General features: G+C 36.6%; 1 protein-coding gene across 1 annotated transcript in view; it reads right to left on the reverse strand.

Annotated features, from left to right (window-relative positions):
• Nucleotides 1–17,397, reverse strand: part of KCP (kielin cysteine rich BMP regulator) — a 62,044-nt gene extending 44,647 nt beyond the window's left edge. Inside the window, exons 1-5 of the mRNA XM_072401914.1 lie at nt 16,497–17,397; nt 9,900–10,456; nt 9,556–9,628; nt 3,877–4,085; nt 187–370 (exon numbers count right to left, since the gene is read on the reverse strand). Of these exons, the coding sequence (XP_072258015.1) occupies nt 187–370; nt 3,877–4,085; nt 9,556–9,628; nt 9,900–10,456; nt 16,497–16,620 (1,147 nt within the window). The 5' untranslated portion in view covers nt 16,621–17,397. The remainder of the gene's footprint in view (nt 1–186; nt 371–3,876; nt 4,086–9,555; nt 9,629–9,899; nt 10,457–16,496) is intronic.
• Between the last annotated feature and the right edge of the window lie 274 nt (nt 17,398–17,671).

Here is a 17,671-nt window from a genome sequence, read left to right on the forward strand (position 1 = left end):
CTTCACTGATGAAAGTGTATTCTCTCCAGCCTTGGAGAACTTTAATAAATCAGGCCCAGCGTATCAATGCTGCATCAGAAAACAGCATCTTTTTTAGCTTACATATGAGTAAGTTGTTTTTACAGAGGACAGGCTGTATACAATATTTTATAACACAACATTAAATGAATAGGAAAGTAAACTTACAGAGACATTGAGGCCAGTCCTTGCGCAGTGAACACTTAACAGAGCCTCCCACGCACACGCAGATGTTACATGTGTCTTTCTTCCACGTCTCACTGTCCTGATACTCTTTTCCTTCCCATAAACATGAAGGTCGGCGACATTCACAGCTCTCCAAAGCTTTTACTCTGGCCTGTAGGTCAGTGTTCTGTAGAGATCAATTTATATTAGGATGTATTCTCAGTATACAGCATGTCACAATATACAATGCTTGCCAATGCAGTTACAACTTGAAAAGCAGAATTCTGGCCTATTGTTCTTCTTTCTCCTACATGAACACTATTTATTTAGAGGGGTAAGAAAACCTTCTATAACCCAGGCACTTTGATTTGAAAATAGGTCTTAAAGAGTTTTTCTGAAGAAAAGCAGAATTACTTTTATACACACTTTAATTAGTTAATTAGTATACTAATTAACTAACTATATATATCATTTGCTATATGAAGAAAGAAAGTGTTTAACGCCAGTCCTCAGCATGCAACCACAGTTTTAGTAAATTTTTCTTTTTCTTTCTAATTCTGGCCTCCCTCAAGGACTGCATATCACCCCCCTCCCAAATTGTAAATGATTGTAGTTTACCTCTCTATAGATGTGCTGGGATGTGTCTGCTTTTGATAATCTTCATTACGTGGGTTGAAGGAATGATATTTTACATTGCTTTCAGTTCTGGTCACAAAAACTAACAAGGACACTTGCTGAAAATCTTTTCCTAAGCCTTTACTGACAACACTGCTTTGTATTACTCTGTATTACTCTATAGTATTACTCTGCATATAAATGTATTCATTATGAGAGGCTTAGTCATATATCCAATGTGAATTATAGTACATTTCTTAATATTTGGTGACAAAGGCTTAGTAAGGGGTCAGTTAGGGGCTTAGGGAGGGAATAAAAGAAAGGTGAAATGAGAAACAATGTTAGATAAGGATTTGAAAGAGTAAGGAGAGGGTGGAAAAATTAAGAAGAGTAAAGCAAAAAGGTAAAATTAGGTGAAAGTAATGTCTAAAATTCCACAGCTTTTTCTATCCTATTTTTTAAATGTTTACACCCTTTTGAGGTGGTTTATATACTAGGTACCTGGTATATTGTTTGTAATATGTTGGGGTATTTTATTTATCACGGTTATGTAATTGTATTTTTAAAAAACATCATAAAAGGAGAACAATAGAGCTAATTACTTTCTCTATTCGTTCCTATTCGTATACTTTATCACAATCCTTCTGCATTGATCTTTATTTGGTACATACGCTACACTATTGTCACAACACAAAGTTAAAATCCTTTAATCCTTTAATTCATGGCTATGTATAACACTTAAGTAGTTACAGAGGCATAATATGTAGATATTTTTGCAATGTTGTTAGGATCTCAAATAAATGAATTGACCTGCAGTCTTGGCCTTTGAAGGATCATATCTTGTTACTCTGAATTATTAGCTCTAATGTCTGGCACCAGGAATGTTAAGCCTGAAAAGGAACATTTATCTTAAACACTAAATCCAGTCTCCAGGGAACCCCCTATCAGTTTGGGCATTTGTACACTCTGACCCAACGTGACTAAGTACAAAAACAAGCCTATGCTTTGAGTACAAGAACAGATATTTGCAAATACTGTTTCACTAACGATTCCCAAAAGACCTCTTGTAAAACGCATTTTGTTAGTAAATATTTTAAAGCTCTATCCAAATACACTTGGGATGCTTAGTCTTAACCTACTTGTAGAAATTACTAGCAGACATTAAAGTAAACCTGTCACAAACCAGGGCAATTCAAACTGATCATATGATGGAAAACATGCATAAGCAAAGCTTATCTTAGAGGAAAACTATCATAAAAGAATCATGGTGACTGGCACTGCTAAGAATTCCTTCTTAAAATGTTTTTGCCTAGCTGCCCTGCTGATGTGTTGGCTTAAACACTTTCTGAGTCACTGACATGAGACAAGTATAGAGATAAGATTTCCTTGGGCTATGACTCAATATGAATTGATGCCAGGCATAGACAAGGAACAAGCAGATGGAGGATCAGTAGATCCGTAGATATAAGCTACCGAAAACATGACACTTTTTTGCTTTTCCTTTTAAGGTTTACATTGTCCTTGCCATCTCCAACCTTTCAAACCTCATTATTGGTACTTTAGTGAGATTTAAGACTTACTGATCAATAGGGTATTTCAAGGAATAGATAATAGGGTGCTGGTGAAATGTTAGATGTTCACAGACAATATCGGATGTAACAGGTATCTGTGGATCATGTGTCAATTAAGCAACTTCTACATTTTTCTAGTATGTGGTCAGTTTCAGTTTGCTTGGTTTGTGCCATCAAGAAAAATATTTAGCACTGAACTTAACCTTAAAGAGAAACCTTGGTGTATTAGGGTTAGGGTTAACTTACCTTTGTATAGGAGATGACTTAGCCATAATTAAAGCACGGGAAAGGCTGCAGGTAACATGCTGACCTCTCTCCTTCAATCCTTCCCTGTGCAATGAGTAATGTCACAGCAAACATTTGTAGGCGATTAAGGCTTCAGGGGTGAGACGGGGAACATTTACAGATAGCATTGCAGCCTACAAGCATATTCTGTACAAATCTGCATCAGTCACTGTTTCTCTGCCAGTCAGTGGCGCTCACCAGATAATATTAAAAATAAATGGCCCTGCATCCCTTCTTTTACTGTTCTGCCAAAAACTTATAGCGGTTGAGCCTGCTGAGATCCCCCCTTTCCCCCCCAGGTTTGGTGATGCACTAGCTATGAGCAGAACAAAATTATGTCACTGCAATTTTTGTTTCTGGAGTTCAGCTTTAAAGTTCCCTTACTATTTATATAACTTATCAAGATTAGAGACTTTAAATTACATGCAAAGCAATCTAAACATTTGCATATATAGTTAATATACAGCTTTCTTCTGTCTGAATTTGTGATTACTTCTGTAATCTGATATCAACAGAATAATACGATTGCATCTTGGCTTATACCTATCCATTTTCTGCCATATATTCTAGGTATTATACAGGCCAGAAAAGTGTCTTTAGAACTGTAACTCTGTTGTTTAGGAGACACTGCAAAAATGTGAAGAATAACCACAGGGATTATCTAGTAAAAAAATCTGTTTAGTTTCTAATAAATTTACTAAAAAACAGAGCCCTTAATCCAAACGGCACGTTCTGACCTAGTATTAGTAGTAGATAATGCAGTAGTGTCACATAATTTGGCAATATAAAGCCAGACACAGCCAAGTTAATTAAAAATGCCAACACTTCCCCCAAACATCCCTGGAATGTATCAATCACAGAAAAAATTCTGAGATTCATCAAAAACTGTCTGGCGTCTGCAGGTTTGTAGAGCAGATTTGTAGTAACCTTTTGCCCAATGTATATTAGTAATTGATTCAAGTTGGGGAGAAAATGATAAGTTCAAAAGGTTTTTAGTTCACCAATATCTCAAACTTTGAAATGACATGTTATGTTTCCTGTGGTGGTTTATGATTCACTGATATCACAAACTTTACTTGAAACCAACAGAAAATACAAGTTATGAACTCTATAGTGCTACAATCAAGCAAGAAAAACCATGAGTGACAAAATAAAAAGGCTTCAGTATATTAGCCAAGATTGAGTACTTGTAAAACAAGATTTTCAATGTGTCTCTACTGACCTGAACTTTTACCATGTCCAACATGTTGGTCAGTCCCTGCACAATGTCCTCCAACCTCCGAATCCTTTCTTCCTGAGTCAGAAGAACTTCACTCTGTTGCTGTTGATAGTTGCGAGTGTCAGAAAGATCTGGAGCTCTTGGCTGTCTCTGTATATCTTCATTATCCATGTGTCGCTCTTCCGGCATGGAGAATGGGAGAGGAAGAGAATCTGAGAGAACAGAAATACATATAATATAAATGCTACACCAATATACAGTGTCTGAAAAGTCCATGGTCATATCAAATGATCCTCAAAAGGGCTGATAATTTAATGTATCCAAAGATTCAAAAATTTGAGCCAGATGAATCCAGGTATTGTCATCATTGCCCATGCCAGGGAGAAAAAAAAAAACATTGATGGAAAAACCTGGTCATTTAAAATTTTCAAATAGTCAGCTGACCTCATTGTTTGGCACCTAACGCTGAACCAAAGCAACTCTGAACCATAACACTGGCCCCACAGGCTTGGGGACTACTGTGGTAGTGTATTTATAAATACAAATCAAGAATTACCATATGCAAATCAGTATATACAGGGACCAACTCCTTCATTACCACTATCTCTTATGGTAGCAAGTGGCGGCAATGAAAAGTCCAATAGTTTATTAGAAATAAAAGACTGCTCCACCATACAAGCAATACTGAGTAAGATTATTTTTTTTTTATTGAATAAAGCCCACTTGAAACATAATACTGGGACAGTCCAACATGTAATATTTAAACACAGACCAAATATGTGTCATAACCTGTTACAACCACCCACATTCAGGTATCAGCTTTTCTCAGTTCGGTATAAATGGTGCAAGCTTACCAACTGGCCTGTTTGCAGTGTTTTATGGAAGTAAATTGTGCATGTTATTCAGTGAACTTTTTATTTTTGTCTGCAGAGGAAATATTAATATCAATTTACTTAAATAGTTATTTTCTGTATTTTCACTTTGAAAGGGAATTTTTTATTTAGCTAAGTAAATGTTCTAAAAAGACACTTTCCAAAGAATAGCTATTTATGTGAAGGAAAATTAAAAACAGCTTAAGTCAACAGAGCTTTACCTTACTCGTTAGGCTTTTGGGAAAATCTTTTCCTCTGCAAAATGAAAATGAAAAGAAGCCTATACTTTAGTAACTCAATCACAGTGTTTCTATATACTGTATATGCTGTTTGAGTTCAACATGTGTGTGACCCTTTAGGGGTTTCTATTTTTATTATGCAGAATGTCCAAACTCCTCACACCCCTATAAGCAAGAGGGCTGATACCTCCAAAGGGACAATACAAATTACTGTTACTGAGACATAGAAATAATGCATTAACTGTAGGGCTTTGTTTTGTGTGGGAATCCAGGTCACATAATGAAGCACACTAGCTAAAAAAAGAGGGGGGCTTATTTTTCTGGTAGGCTCACAGAGGTCTGTATAGATTACTGTGTTATGATAGGTCAAATATTTTTAATAGGGACTAAACACCCTAAAAAAGAACCAGGAGGTAGAGGTTTTTGTCAGAAGAGACCTACAAATTTCCCTTTTCCAAATAACATTTTTTCCTGACTGCTTTTTGTTTTTTGCTTATACTGCAGGTTGCATGACTTCTGATGGGCTGAGCGTAGCGCTATTCACCGCCATGCTACAAATCCCCAAATCCCTGTAATACAGTGGAACCTGATTTATTAAATCTCCCCTTTTTAATAGGGACTAAACAGCATAAAAATGAACCAGGAGGTAGAGGTTTTTGTCAGAAGAGACATACAAATTTCCCTTTTCCAAATACCGTTTTTCCTGACTCCTTTTTGTTTTTTGCTTATACTGCAGTTTGCATGACTTCTGATGGGCTGAGCGTAGCGCTATTCACCGCCATGCTACAAATCCCCAAATCCCTGCAATACAGTGGAACCTGATTTATTAAATCTCCCCAAGGCTGGAGAAGGTAAACATTTATCAGTGAACCTGGGTAATCCAGCAAACTGCCCAAGGTGTCTACACAGAAATAGAAGGGGGCGAACTTGTAATTGCTTGAAGTAGGTGGTGAGGAATTGTATGACCTCTATCGGTTAACAGAAAATCAAAAAGCACCAGAGGTCCTGACTAGATAAATACACCTACAGCAAATCACAATTATATAATTGTTTTTTATGAATTTGTTCAGGTTCAAAGTAAATGCTTATAAATAAACACTAATAAAAATGATTTCCTAAAGAATTTGTCTTGTTTATTTGCTATTTAAGTCATTTTGGAAGCACTTTTAATATGTTTACTTACATGTTATTATATGTCTTTATTAGTTAAATATAGAAAATTGTAGATTACACTTGAGTTTCAATACATTTTCCCCAGAAAGAAAATTGTTTTTGAGTCCGACATTTCCTGCTTTGATATACTAGACATCAGTGTTCACTGGCTTTTGTGGTGTGAGTTTGATAATTCAATCCAACATTTACATATATATATATATAGGGCAGTGTTATGACTAAATGTAATGCTGATAATTTAGGATTTTAGGCTTTACCCTGATAAAATACCTGCTACCTCTCTGTGGGACATACCTTTTTTATTAGTTGATTAAGCTATTTACATGAAATTTATCTCTCTTAAATAAAATTAAACCTTCAGCATATAATGCAGTATAGTGTGACAAGGTTCCTATATAGTAGTAAAATCCAGCAAACATTCCTCAATATAAAACACATACACATTGTTATATAATACAGCATCCATTGTATTAAAATGGTAGAATTTTAGACATACAGTAACAACGTAGCCCACACTACCACATGTCTATATAACGGAAACATCCTGAAGTTATAAAGAGAGCTGGGGGCAATCAAAGGTCTGAGGATGGGGGAAAGAGTAGGAATTCTGATTGATGTGGGAAGTAGGCGGGACAGAGGACCTCATCTTGTTAGAAGGATGAGGGGGTCTCAGACGCTTTTTAAATAATGTAATGATGCGTGAACTAAAAATGCCTCATCCAATGTATTGAGACAGCATAGAGGCAATATGGATAAAACTGGTCGGTGGAGGGAACAGTGATAAAAAAAGCAATTGTTTATATATGTGTAATATATCTAACCAGGACACCATTTTTTAAAGACTGTTTAAGACTTGCATTCTGTAAATCTATTTTTACATGACACAAATTCTTCTTTCGTTAGTTTGGGTTTATTAAATATTCTTTTTGTTATGCTGACTTACAATAATTAATTAAGAACTGTACTGAGCAAAGAAATAATCATGTGCTGATCAGTGCTACCTCACTGCAGCCATTCCCAGCATATGCATGGTACCTACATGTGCAAAGACCTGCAGCTTTATTCACCTCTTCCTTTCATAGGATACACCTATAAAGGTAATACTCAAACCAAAGTGAATGTCTTAGTTTTACATGCATTAAAGAAAAGTTAGAACTTCTTTTTGGGCGTTTACAATCACCTGTATCCTCATTTAGAGGATTTATTTTTATTCCTCTACAGTGAGGGGAAATGAAATGAGTGGAAGTCTCTGCATAAAGAACACTGGTTACTTCTTATCCTTCCCGGCACCATCCAAAAGAAAATACATTTTACTAAATCCTACTTTAAAGTTACTTAGAAAACCACCTACTTATGGCCTTGATAATCATCCTTTACATCTATTTTCTAAATCTGTCTGCTAAATACTAATTATTGACTGGATCATTATTATTTGTCCCAGAATTAAACGTTTGTGTTTGGCAGTTCAAGCTCTGCCAATTACTGGAATCCAATACAATTTTCTGTATGTGGGTTCAGGTAATTATTTTGGAGCAAAATGATCATATGATACATGTGCTACATTCTATCCAGAGTGCATGTGAAAAGTTGCTAAATATATTTGTACTAAATTAAATTAAACAGTATGGCCTCTGTGACTTCTATGTATGGCCTCTGTGATTTCTGAATAACATCATTAGTAACTTTAGCAGTTCATATATTGATTTTGTTTTTTCATGGCTGATTGCCATGTGTTTTGCGTTATTAAATCAGGATGATTGATACAATTGTAAAATAAATGTATGTAAGGAGCATCCAAACAAAATACTGTAAACGATCAGAAGGAAACATTTCGCTGTGAAATGTACAGCGCTGCGTAATATGTTGGCGCTATATAAATCCTGTTTAATAATAATAATAATAAAATGGAGCCAATATTATTTCTATTGTTGAATAGACTGGTTTACAGCACCTAGCAAAGGCCAAATTACACCATTGTCAACTCATAAGCTAAAACAAGCTATTCATGCACCATAAATTGGCAAACATTCCCTTTTTACACATTTAAAGTCCTGTAAAGGGCATAATAAAAATGATTTCTATTGTATGTATCAAGACCAGATTTGGTTAACATTCCGCTGTGAGAATTTGGCTTATTCTTCTTGCCTAAACAGATTATATAGCACAGAAGGGCCTTCTCAAACAGACAGTATTTTCATATTTCACCTATACCACAAATCCAGAAGATAAAAAGATTTACACCATTTTAAAATAGCAAATAGTGAAGACAGCTATGCAAATCCCTCCTTTAGGCCCCTGGGCATCTAAAATTGTAGGTTTATAGTAATAGTATATAGAGCTGTGATCTCTAGATATCATTGTAAGAAAGGAAACCATAATTTCTAAAGAGTGGGATTTGGGAACAAAAGTTACAATATAATCAGACAAGTTTTTCTACATGGTTCTCTATATGGTTCATTTTTTGAAGCTGTACTCCAGACACACAACCTAACCCAACCATTGCCCCGTCCTCTTTAATTGCTAGGTTTATAAAAAAAAAAAGTCGATGGTCATCTGACCTGGGGCCTAGGATTGTTGGTGGAAACTGTCCCCCTAGGGGATAATGGTGGGGACTGACATCAGGTGGTTACCACTACTGCTGGAGTCTTCTTTGGCCAGGGAATATCTGTCTAGGGGTTACTGCTGGAGCCTGACTGCCTGGGGTTTACTGTAGACGCCTGTCTGTCTGAGGGTGAGTCTTGGGGCTTCATTACTTATGTCTGATGCTGTGATGCTTCTTCTTCTGTGGCCTTTCTGTCAGTGGGTTACTGCTCTGGCCTGATGCCTAATAGGTGCTGTTGGGGCCTTCTTCCTGGCCCTTTGATTGCCCCAAGGACCTGGTTCTCTGGGCGTTACAGCTGGGACCTTTTTTTTTTGTGGGCCTCTGACCCTCAGGTTGCTGTTGGCTTCTGGTGGCTTTGAGGTTTTTGCTTAGGCATGCTGCCTGGGCGTTTGGGGTAATTGCTAAGGCCTGTGACCTGATGTCTGGTGGGTACAGTGGGTGCTAGGTTCTCCTTCTGCTGCTGCCTAGTTGTCTGGGGTTTGCTTCTGCAATCAGGCTAACTGTGAATTACTGCTGGGCACATGCTTCACGTACATAATAGTTACACTATGCTATGCTTTTGTTGTGGTTTGCTGACAAATTTGACCCCTTTCTGCAGGTGTCCATGTGCAGATTTACTGTTATGGAGAAGAAAGAAACTAGGCATAGTAAAAAAGAAAAGATCTGACTAAGGCAACATACAAGGAACTCCTTTGGCAAATCAGCATTACTTATTTTGGCACAACTACTTAATTACAATCAATACAAAAATGACAAGCTGCACTACAAATCACTGGGTCAGCGTTTGTAAACCTACCTGAGCGATTTTCACAATGCCATGGTCTACGGCTAAATCCAGTTGGAGAGATCTCAGCTGTTTGCCAGTAGCCCTGGGGGGAAATGGCAAGTTTGATTACATAATAAAATAAATTTACCAATGAACTTAAATAACTAATAAATAACACTGAATGCTAAAGTTAATCAGAAAAACACCCACTCAAGGGGACTTATAATATATTAAACGTGTTTTAAAATATAATACCTAAAATCTATAAACCTAAACAGCACATTTGCAAATAAATGTTTTGTTTGGCATTCTCAAAAACATATACCACTAAGCCTAACAGATTTAAAAACAATAGAATGAGGCAATACACTTACCAGAAACTTGCTCTCTTTGTTTCCTGGGATGCTTGCGAAGCTAATTTCAAGATCCAGGGGTAGAATGAGACTTAATAACTCATCTTCTCCTTCCTTTCCAAATATTACTGGCTCTTCACAATCCAAGAAGAGTGTGACCTTGTGAGTGTCTATGTTTAGTGCAAGTCTTGCCCATTTGGAGCCGGAAAATGGTGATCCACCTGGGAGCAACAAAGAGGCCGGTTCCATAGTCTGAGGAGTGCGGTACGCTAAACGTAACTGGTCCGCTTGTGTGTCAGAAACAAGGCTTAACAGTGGATGACCATCCTTCTTCATAGCAGCTGGAGACAAAAAGGTTAGCAGCGTTCCTTGGTTGTTCTTTGCTTGTTTAGCAACAAAATGTAGGCCAATTGAGCCCTGTGTGCTGGATAAAAGGTATACTGAATAGTCCCATGGAAGTGTTAGGTGGGGGACACGTGGTCTAAACTTCCAGGCTGGTGAATCAGGGTCAAGTCCTTTGGACTTTGTGACTCCTTTGATAGAACGTGTAACATTCAGAGCTTCCAGGAGATCGATAACTACAAAAATATAAAACATTGAAATTTAAGATCAGTAAAAAAAATCAGTAAAGAGTACAAAATGACCTTGTATGAACATGTTTAATTGACCCTCAAGTTTTTCATAATTCGTTCCAACATTATTCTCATTGGAGAAGCCATTCTCAACCTTATTAATAGGGGGAACCCTCTGCAAAAACATTCAGGTCTTAGGGAACCCCTGCTATTATTACTACATCTACAGCTTACAGTACATTAGTGTGGTGGTCAACAGAAGGAATGCCTAATAAATTGCTGGGGGAAAAACGTCATCCTTACAGATAGCCAAAATGTTAATCGGTGTAGGTTTAACTGACCTGAAATTGCTCATAGCTCAGGGAACCCCAAGCAATTTCCGGAGGAACCCTGGTGCAATGCATTATAGCCCATTATATGTCCACTGGAAAACACTAAGGGATTGATTCATAAACAATTTTACACAACTCTCACAAAAAGCAGTTTGCACCTCTCAGATCACCAATGATCTTTTTGGCTATCTGTAAGGGTGACATGCTTCCTTCCTGGCCAGCAATGGGAGTCATCCTTCCCACTGACCTCCATACTAATGTACTGTGACCAGAGAATATAGTAAATATAGCCGGGTTCCCTGTAAGGTATGACTAAAAGTTTAAAAGGTATTTCAAGTGGTTCTTCCATGTTAAAAAGATTGAGAAAGGCTGGTATAGGGATATAACAATAGGGATAGTGTTAGGTTTCCTTTTTGGACAGTCCAACAGAGAAGCACCATGAATTAATAATTTATATGAAATAAATGAATAATAAATATGAATTAGTAAAATTTAATACATTTGAAATATAATTTTGATAATAAATAATCATCAAAAATCACTCTTGTTCCCCTAAAGTCCTGTATCTAAGCATTAATACTAGCCATGCTGTGGATCATCTAAATAAAATAGGTTATGAAGAAAAAAATCTTTTCAGAATAATACCAATGAAGCATTCAGTGTGTCCAAGAATCCCAAACAGGCAAAGAGGTTGATTGTTCATTTTTCAGCAGATTGCCCATTAAAATGAAAGGAAGTATAATGTTATTATGGCCAAGTGCCTGTTTTAGACAGTATGAAATTTTCCCACAGGTCTTACATAAATTCATACACAAGGTCTCTGGCAGCCAGTGAAACACAGCTGCTCTGCAGCAATCAGAGTTACTTTGCAGGTATCTAGCAATACATCATTAAATGTGTAGAGATTTTTTACTGGCCGCTCCCCACATTATAGTTGGTATGCCCCTGGCTCTGTCATGCACAGCTGTTAGAGATGAGTCAAGGCTATAAAGTTCACAATGGGAGGAGAGCTTGGCTTATATCCCAGGTATCAAGACTTATGGTGGTACTAAAGTCACATGACTGCACAAAATCCACTTTAACACCTTAAATCAGAATAGGCTAATGATAGATAACTAGGCAACAATGCCTCCAAAGAATTTAATATTAAATTGTATGACTGGGCCAAAAACATATGCAGTACATTCCCTTAGGTCTTCTTTCTTTGAAAAGACAGCATGTACAGACAATGGTCTTTGACCCTGCTAAAGGTTAGAAAAAAGTGAACAAACCTTCTCTACCTGCTGTATTCAGGTTGTACTGTGATGCTAAAAGTTAATCTCTATATTTCCCCTAAAACTGAAAAATATGACTGAAAAAAACTGTTAAACTGTTAAACAATTCTTTAGTACTAAACATATCTGAAAGAAGAACCTCCTTGTGAGACACCAGTGATGTGGGGGGCTTGATACCCTTATTCTCTACAATGGTGTTTTCAGATTGAGATTCACAGGTTTTTGGGACACTCTATTAACCATTGACATATGTGCTGGTATCAGAACACACCTTGGCCCTCTTTTAACACTTGTAATGGATATTTGAATTGTTAAGATTGATTGTTTTATACACCTTTTATTAGTATTTAAAGAAATTAAGATCATGGCAGATAATATTTCAACATATTACATATAATAACCATGCCCTATTCCATTGTTTTGTTCATTTTTCAAGTATAAATTTTATATATATATATATATCTATATATCTATATAGATATATATATATCATGTGCATTATCTGCCAAGAAAACAGGCATCGAACAATCCACAATGGGAGTGCTTGACACCATGTCATCAATAAGGTAAGGTTTCTGATCATCTACTGTTACTAACCTAGTGAGACCCTTTTTTTTTTAATTACTGACTAATCAAACAAAGGCTTGAAGAAGTCGCATTGCATCTGCCAATGTGTATTATCATACAAATAAACCTGTCCTAGGTTAAAAACTATTTAAATATAAGGCCCCATGTTACGCCTAGAAACTCCCACAAGCAATTATGAAGTCCAAAAACCCAGGATGTTCCAGTATGCAAGTCTTTATGGCACCTTCAAGTCAAGTCAGTTCAGACCCTCCAGCTCTACTGTTTTACTACTGGTTCCTATGAGTCAAGCCTTATCCAGATTAAAAAGGCCTATGCTTGACATCAGTAGTTAAAGTAGGGTTTTTTGGCAAACATAGACTTGTATTTTTCATTTTAATAACATGTTATAAAATAAATAATGCATTTTTTGCATATACAGTTTTTAATTATTTCGTGCTACCTTGGTACTTGAGGTATAATTGCTTTTTTCTAGACAGAAATAACCTACCAAGTATTCATACTGTATGTGGTAGCTTGTATGTTTAAAAAAAGACCTGCAAACCATATGTACAAAAAGAACTAATGAGGGCTATTCTTTCCCACGCAGCCTTTTTTAACCCGACGCGTTTCACCCTCGATGGGCTTCTTCAGGGGTATATATATCTTGTGTGCTTTTTTGAAACCCTACTTTAGAGCTGTTGTTTATTTCATGAAATGTTACATTTCCTAGGGTTGGCAAATATCTCATTGAAGGGACAATACATATACTAATACTTTCCCCTACTGACTTTTCCCTTAGGCCCTTTCCTTCCCTATCTTTTTAGTATCAGTACTTAAAGTCCAAAAGAACAATACAATATAAGAAAAAGAAAGGATAAGAGGAAAGCTCAGGGGAACCCAGGGATATAAGATTTATCAATTTCAATATCATACATGTTAGGATAGGTTTACATGAATATACTTTATTAGTAGAAGTATTAGTAGTATTGTGTGACAATAGGGGCAAATCATAAGGACTAAGCTATACAGGCAATGCTAGTCAGGAATGGACTTTTTTGGGAAAAATAAGAAATATTGCATATTAAAATGAATTATTCTTAGCCAGCCAACAGGTGGAGTCTTAGGCTCTTTTTTGATTTTTTACCTGTTTATAATTTTAGATTTTTTACCTGTTTATACCTGTTTTTATATTTTTTACCTGTTTCTCTACTAGTAATCCTTAAAATTTAGTGATTTATAGTACTCAAGAGTTTAAACATCAAAGCTTTAAAAATACAATCATTTTAATACCTGATTGAGAACCATTAATTCCCTAATATGTAAAGTGTAAAAAAAAGAATTTTGCATGCATCTAAAGAAATCAGAGGTAAGTCACAACTGATCTGCATACTTTTTAGGTTTTAGGTAAATGACTGACAAATGATAAAAGACTTTGGAATAAAATACCAACCAGGCAAGCAGCATTTTCAAAAGGAACATTTTGCAATGGCAGCCAATCCATTTTATCAGTACACTAATATTAATTTAATTTGTGTAACACATGTAGAATTGTGAGATTGATATCCAAGTATTTTGTTTTGTGATGTTACTCAAACCTTCTGCCTCAGAGAGAGCAGGACAACCTCATAAAGGTCACAGAAGGTAGGCAATCCTGCAACCTTAAATTGGGAGTCATGTAAGAAATACGAGAAACGTAAAAAATCTTTATATAGTTGAAAGCAATTTGCACCTTTATAAGAAATGCAGAGCCCCATTTATTAAATATATATATATATATATATATATATATATATATATATAGCTGTTTGCAGATACAGTGGTTCTGCAGTAATACAACCCTTTGCTCTATTATCATTGTATGAAGCAATAGGGAAAAAAAGTTCTATATGGTTTCTAATGACACAGACCTCCTTTTGTATACATTGATGCAGACAATACCTCCTTTATGCTTTATCCATAGCAAGCAAAGCCCAACCGGCAATATATACATTCCTGACACATAATATTTATTATTCCAATTTTTTACGTTTCTTTTGCTACATCATTTCTTGTTGTTTGTTTTATGCGGAATGTAGGAAAAGGGGATTTGGGGACAAGCAATTATAAAGAGCTGCAAGCTGAAAGAGGCTGCACGTATTTGTGTAATACCAATGTTATGCTGTTCATCTCTCACAATGGTACAAGTCTTTCATCAAAGGAAGATGGAAATTAGTACTGCAGAGATCTACTAACAAGCCTGTTCTAGCCTGATCGTAACTTTTATTACACTAACAAAAACTTCTAGTGTTTACTTGAGAAAAACTTAACATTATAATCATGAATGGTGGGTTATGAAAATATTTATCAATTACCACTTTAATATACATGAAAACAATCAAGTAGGAGCATCAGCACTTATACTTTACTGATATATTTGCATAAAGAGCTTTCAAATATTACATGCCAGATCTTCAACCCTTTGTTCTATTATATCTAACATTCCCTTCTGCTTAGGGTACTGGCCTTTTTTCTGACTACTCCAATGAATGTTCCCTTAAGGACAGTAAAGCTGAACCTGTCCAGTTTTATAGTGCCATCACTTCAACAGTCCTAGAATGCAACTTGGGAAATGGGATTTCCCCCAAAGAATGGCAGAGTCCCATTAACTTTACTGTGAAAACAGGTTAAATGCGAGAGTATTATACTTTTAGTACCAGCACCCCATGAGATTAGTGTCCATTGGCCCACAGACAGCCTCCGGATAAGTTCACGCTTATTGTCATTTTAGATATGATTCTCATTTTGAATGTGTTCATTGGTTAGGATGCATTTAGCTTCCACCACTAGTGTAGGGATGCCAAAGAACATTGGCATTCATGTTGACTCTAAAGCTTACCCTCGGATCAATAAATACGTGGAACTAACAAAACTATGTTGCAGGTGTTAGGTGTATCCACCGGCTTCATGTAAAGTGTGAGCCCAGAGTGTTTTTTTTTCTTTGTATGTTTTGCTGTGGATACTTTTCAGTACATTACTTACAAAGAGCTTAAAGGACCAATCCCCTAAAATGATATCTTGTTCATGGTTATTGTTTGTAAGCTTAATACATCATAGCTTTCCATATCTTTTGTGAAGTGTCTGTGCCAAGATCTCTGTACTGACCCACCCATCTCCTTTGGTCACTACAAAGTGGGTTATCATTCTTCTTGTTTTATTTAGTTTGTATTAGGAAGAATTAAGTGAAAGGAGTGTAACTACCATCACCACTAATGCCATCACTGCTACCTCTGAATGGGCAAATCTTCATGATGAACCAAGAGGATATCACAATTTTAATCTTTAAATGATGTAGAGTGACTCAGACCTCCAGTGTCTATTGATAACTGTTAAATCAACTTTAAATTTACTGACATTTAAGGCATGTGCATTACTTTATTTAATGCATGTGCACTGTCACTGTTTTGTAGAAATGCATTTATTGTATATTAATAATCCTAAATCTATTTTCTTTTTACAAATCCTGCTAAACCAAAACACCTTCACATCTGCAAACAACCATGAATATTTTTAACATTGTCTCATTTATAATGTATTATATTAAACAATTTATCTAATGAGTAGTTTATTTGTAAACTGATACAAATATGATACAAGGGACCCATTACTTTTACAAAACAAGTGCTCTGATTAGTATACAAACTTATAACAAGTTATGAATGCTTGTCTTATAAATAAAACATGTTTTATTACTGGAAAGTGAACTTATGTGCAGTGATTACTGCTGTTTTATTTGGCCCTAATGTAAAATTTCAGGGATTTACCTTGGTGAATGTCAATGATATATACTTGATAGACAGGAAAAGTCTGTGGATTATTTATTTAAACTCTACTCACCATTATCATCATAGTATTGTAATGGCAGCTCCATTTCATGGTGAACTGGTTCCTGGTCTAGGCAGTTGATATTGATGATGAAAATAACTGGCAAAAGAAAAACACATCCTGAAGGCAGCATCATGCTGAATGGTGCTACAGAATGCCAAGGCTACATGCCAGGTAGGCTACAGAGGACTGTAATGGCAGGTGCGCTCACCAATCCCTTCCATATGTTGGCAGAAATGAAAGAAATCCCCACGTGGAAAAATTACAATTTTTACTCTGTAAACTGCTAAAAAGATCCCTTAAGCTCGGAAGTTGGGTGGATGACAGAAGACATAAAACCTGTGCAGGAATGAGGTTTGGCCACATTAAGGTCACTGCACTGTGAAAGTATTGGCTATGCAGTAGTATCCCCCAACTGAAAGTTGTCATTAGTACTCAGTCCATCCCTTCATTATCCTCTGTACAATGACATTGTCCACATGCTATTCATTCCCAGATTTCATAAAGGCAAGGGAGGAAGATTGGAAGCACTATGTGCACAGGTGAGGTCCAGGAAGGCTTGGTGAGTGTTGCTTCAACTTTGATATGATAACTTTCAGAAGATCCTTCTCTGGTCCAGAACAGTGCAATTTCACCTAGAGGTACCTGCAAAGGAGAGGGCGAAGGATCTGTTCCCCTTGGATGAGATATATGCATTAGTTTCTTGTAGGAATGGTAACTCCAAAGTGTCCTGAAAGTGTCACTATGAACCTCCTTCTGCCCATTAGGGTTACAGCCAGCACCAGTAGTCCCAGTATGGTAATGCTATCACTGCAGTGCCTCCAGGTAAATTTCAGGAACACATTGACTGGTTAGGGCAAACCTTCCCCTTGTGTGCCTCTATCCATCCCTCCCCTACTACTTTTTCTCCTTGCCTCCCTCGTTTCTCCAATTCTTTCTGTCTTTCTTTCTGCAATCCTCCCCTATTTCTTTCCATATCCCTCCCCTCTGTTTTCCCACCTCTTTATTTCACTATCCCACCCTTCTCAAATCCTCCAAATCCCTGCATCCCACCCTCTCATTATCTTGCCATACCTCCCCTCCTGGGTCCCTCCTCTGACATTCACACCAAATTCCTTTTCTCATCTCTGCAAAGTAATAGTGAGTAGTGATGGGGGCTGGGGTAAGGAGAAGAGGATGAATGTACA

Source organism: Pyxicephalus adspersus, chromosome 2 (genome assembly GCF_032062135.1).
Source record: "Pyxicephalus adspersus chromosome 2, UCB_Pads_2.0, whole genome shotgun sequence".
Classification (NCBI taxonomy): Eukaryota; Metazoa; Chordata; class Amphibia; order Anura; family Pyxicephalidae; genus Pyxicephalus; species Pyxicephalus adspersus.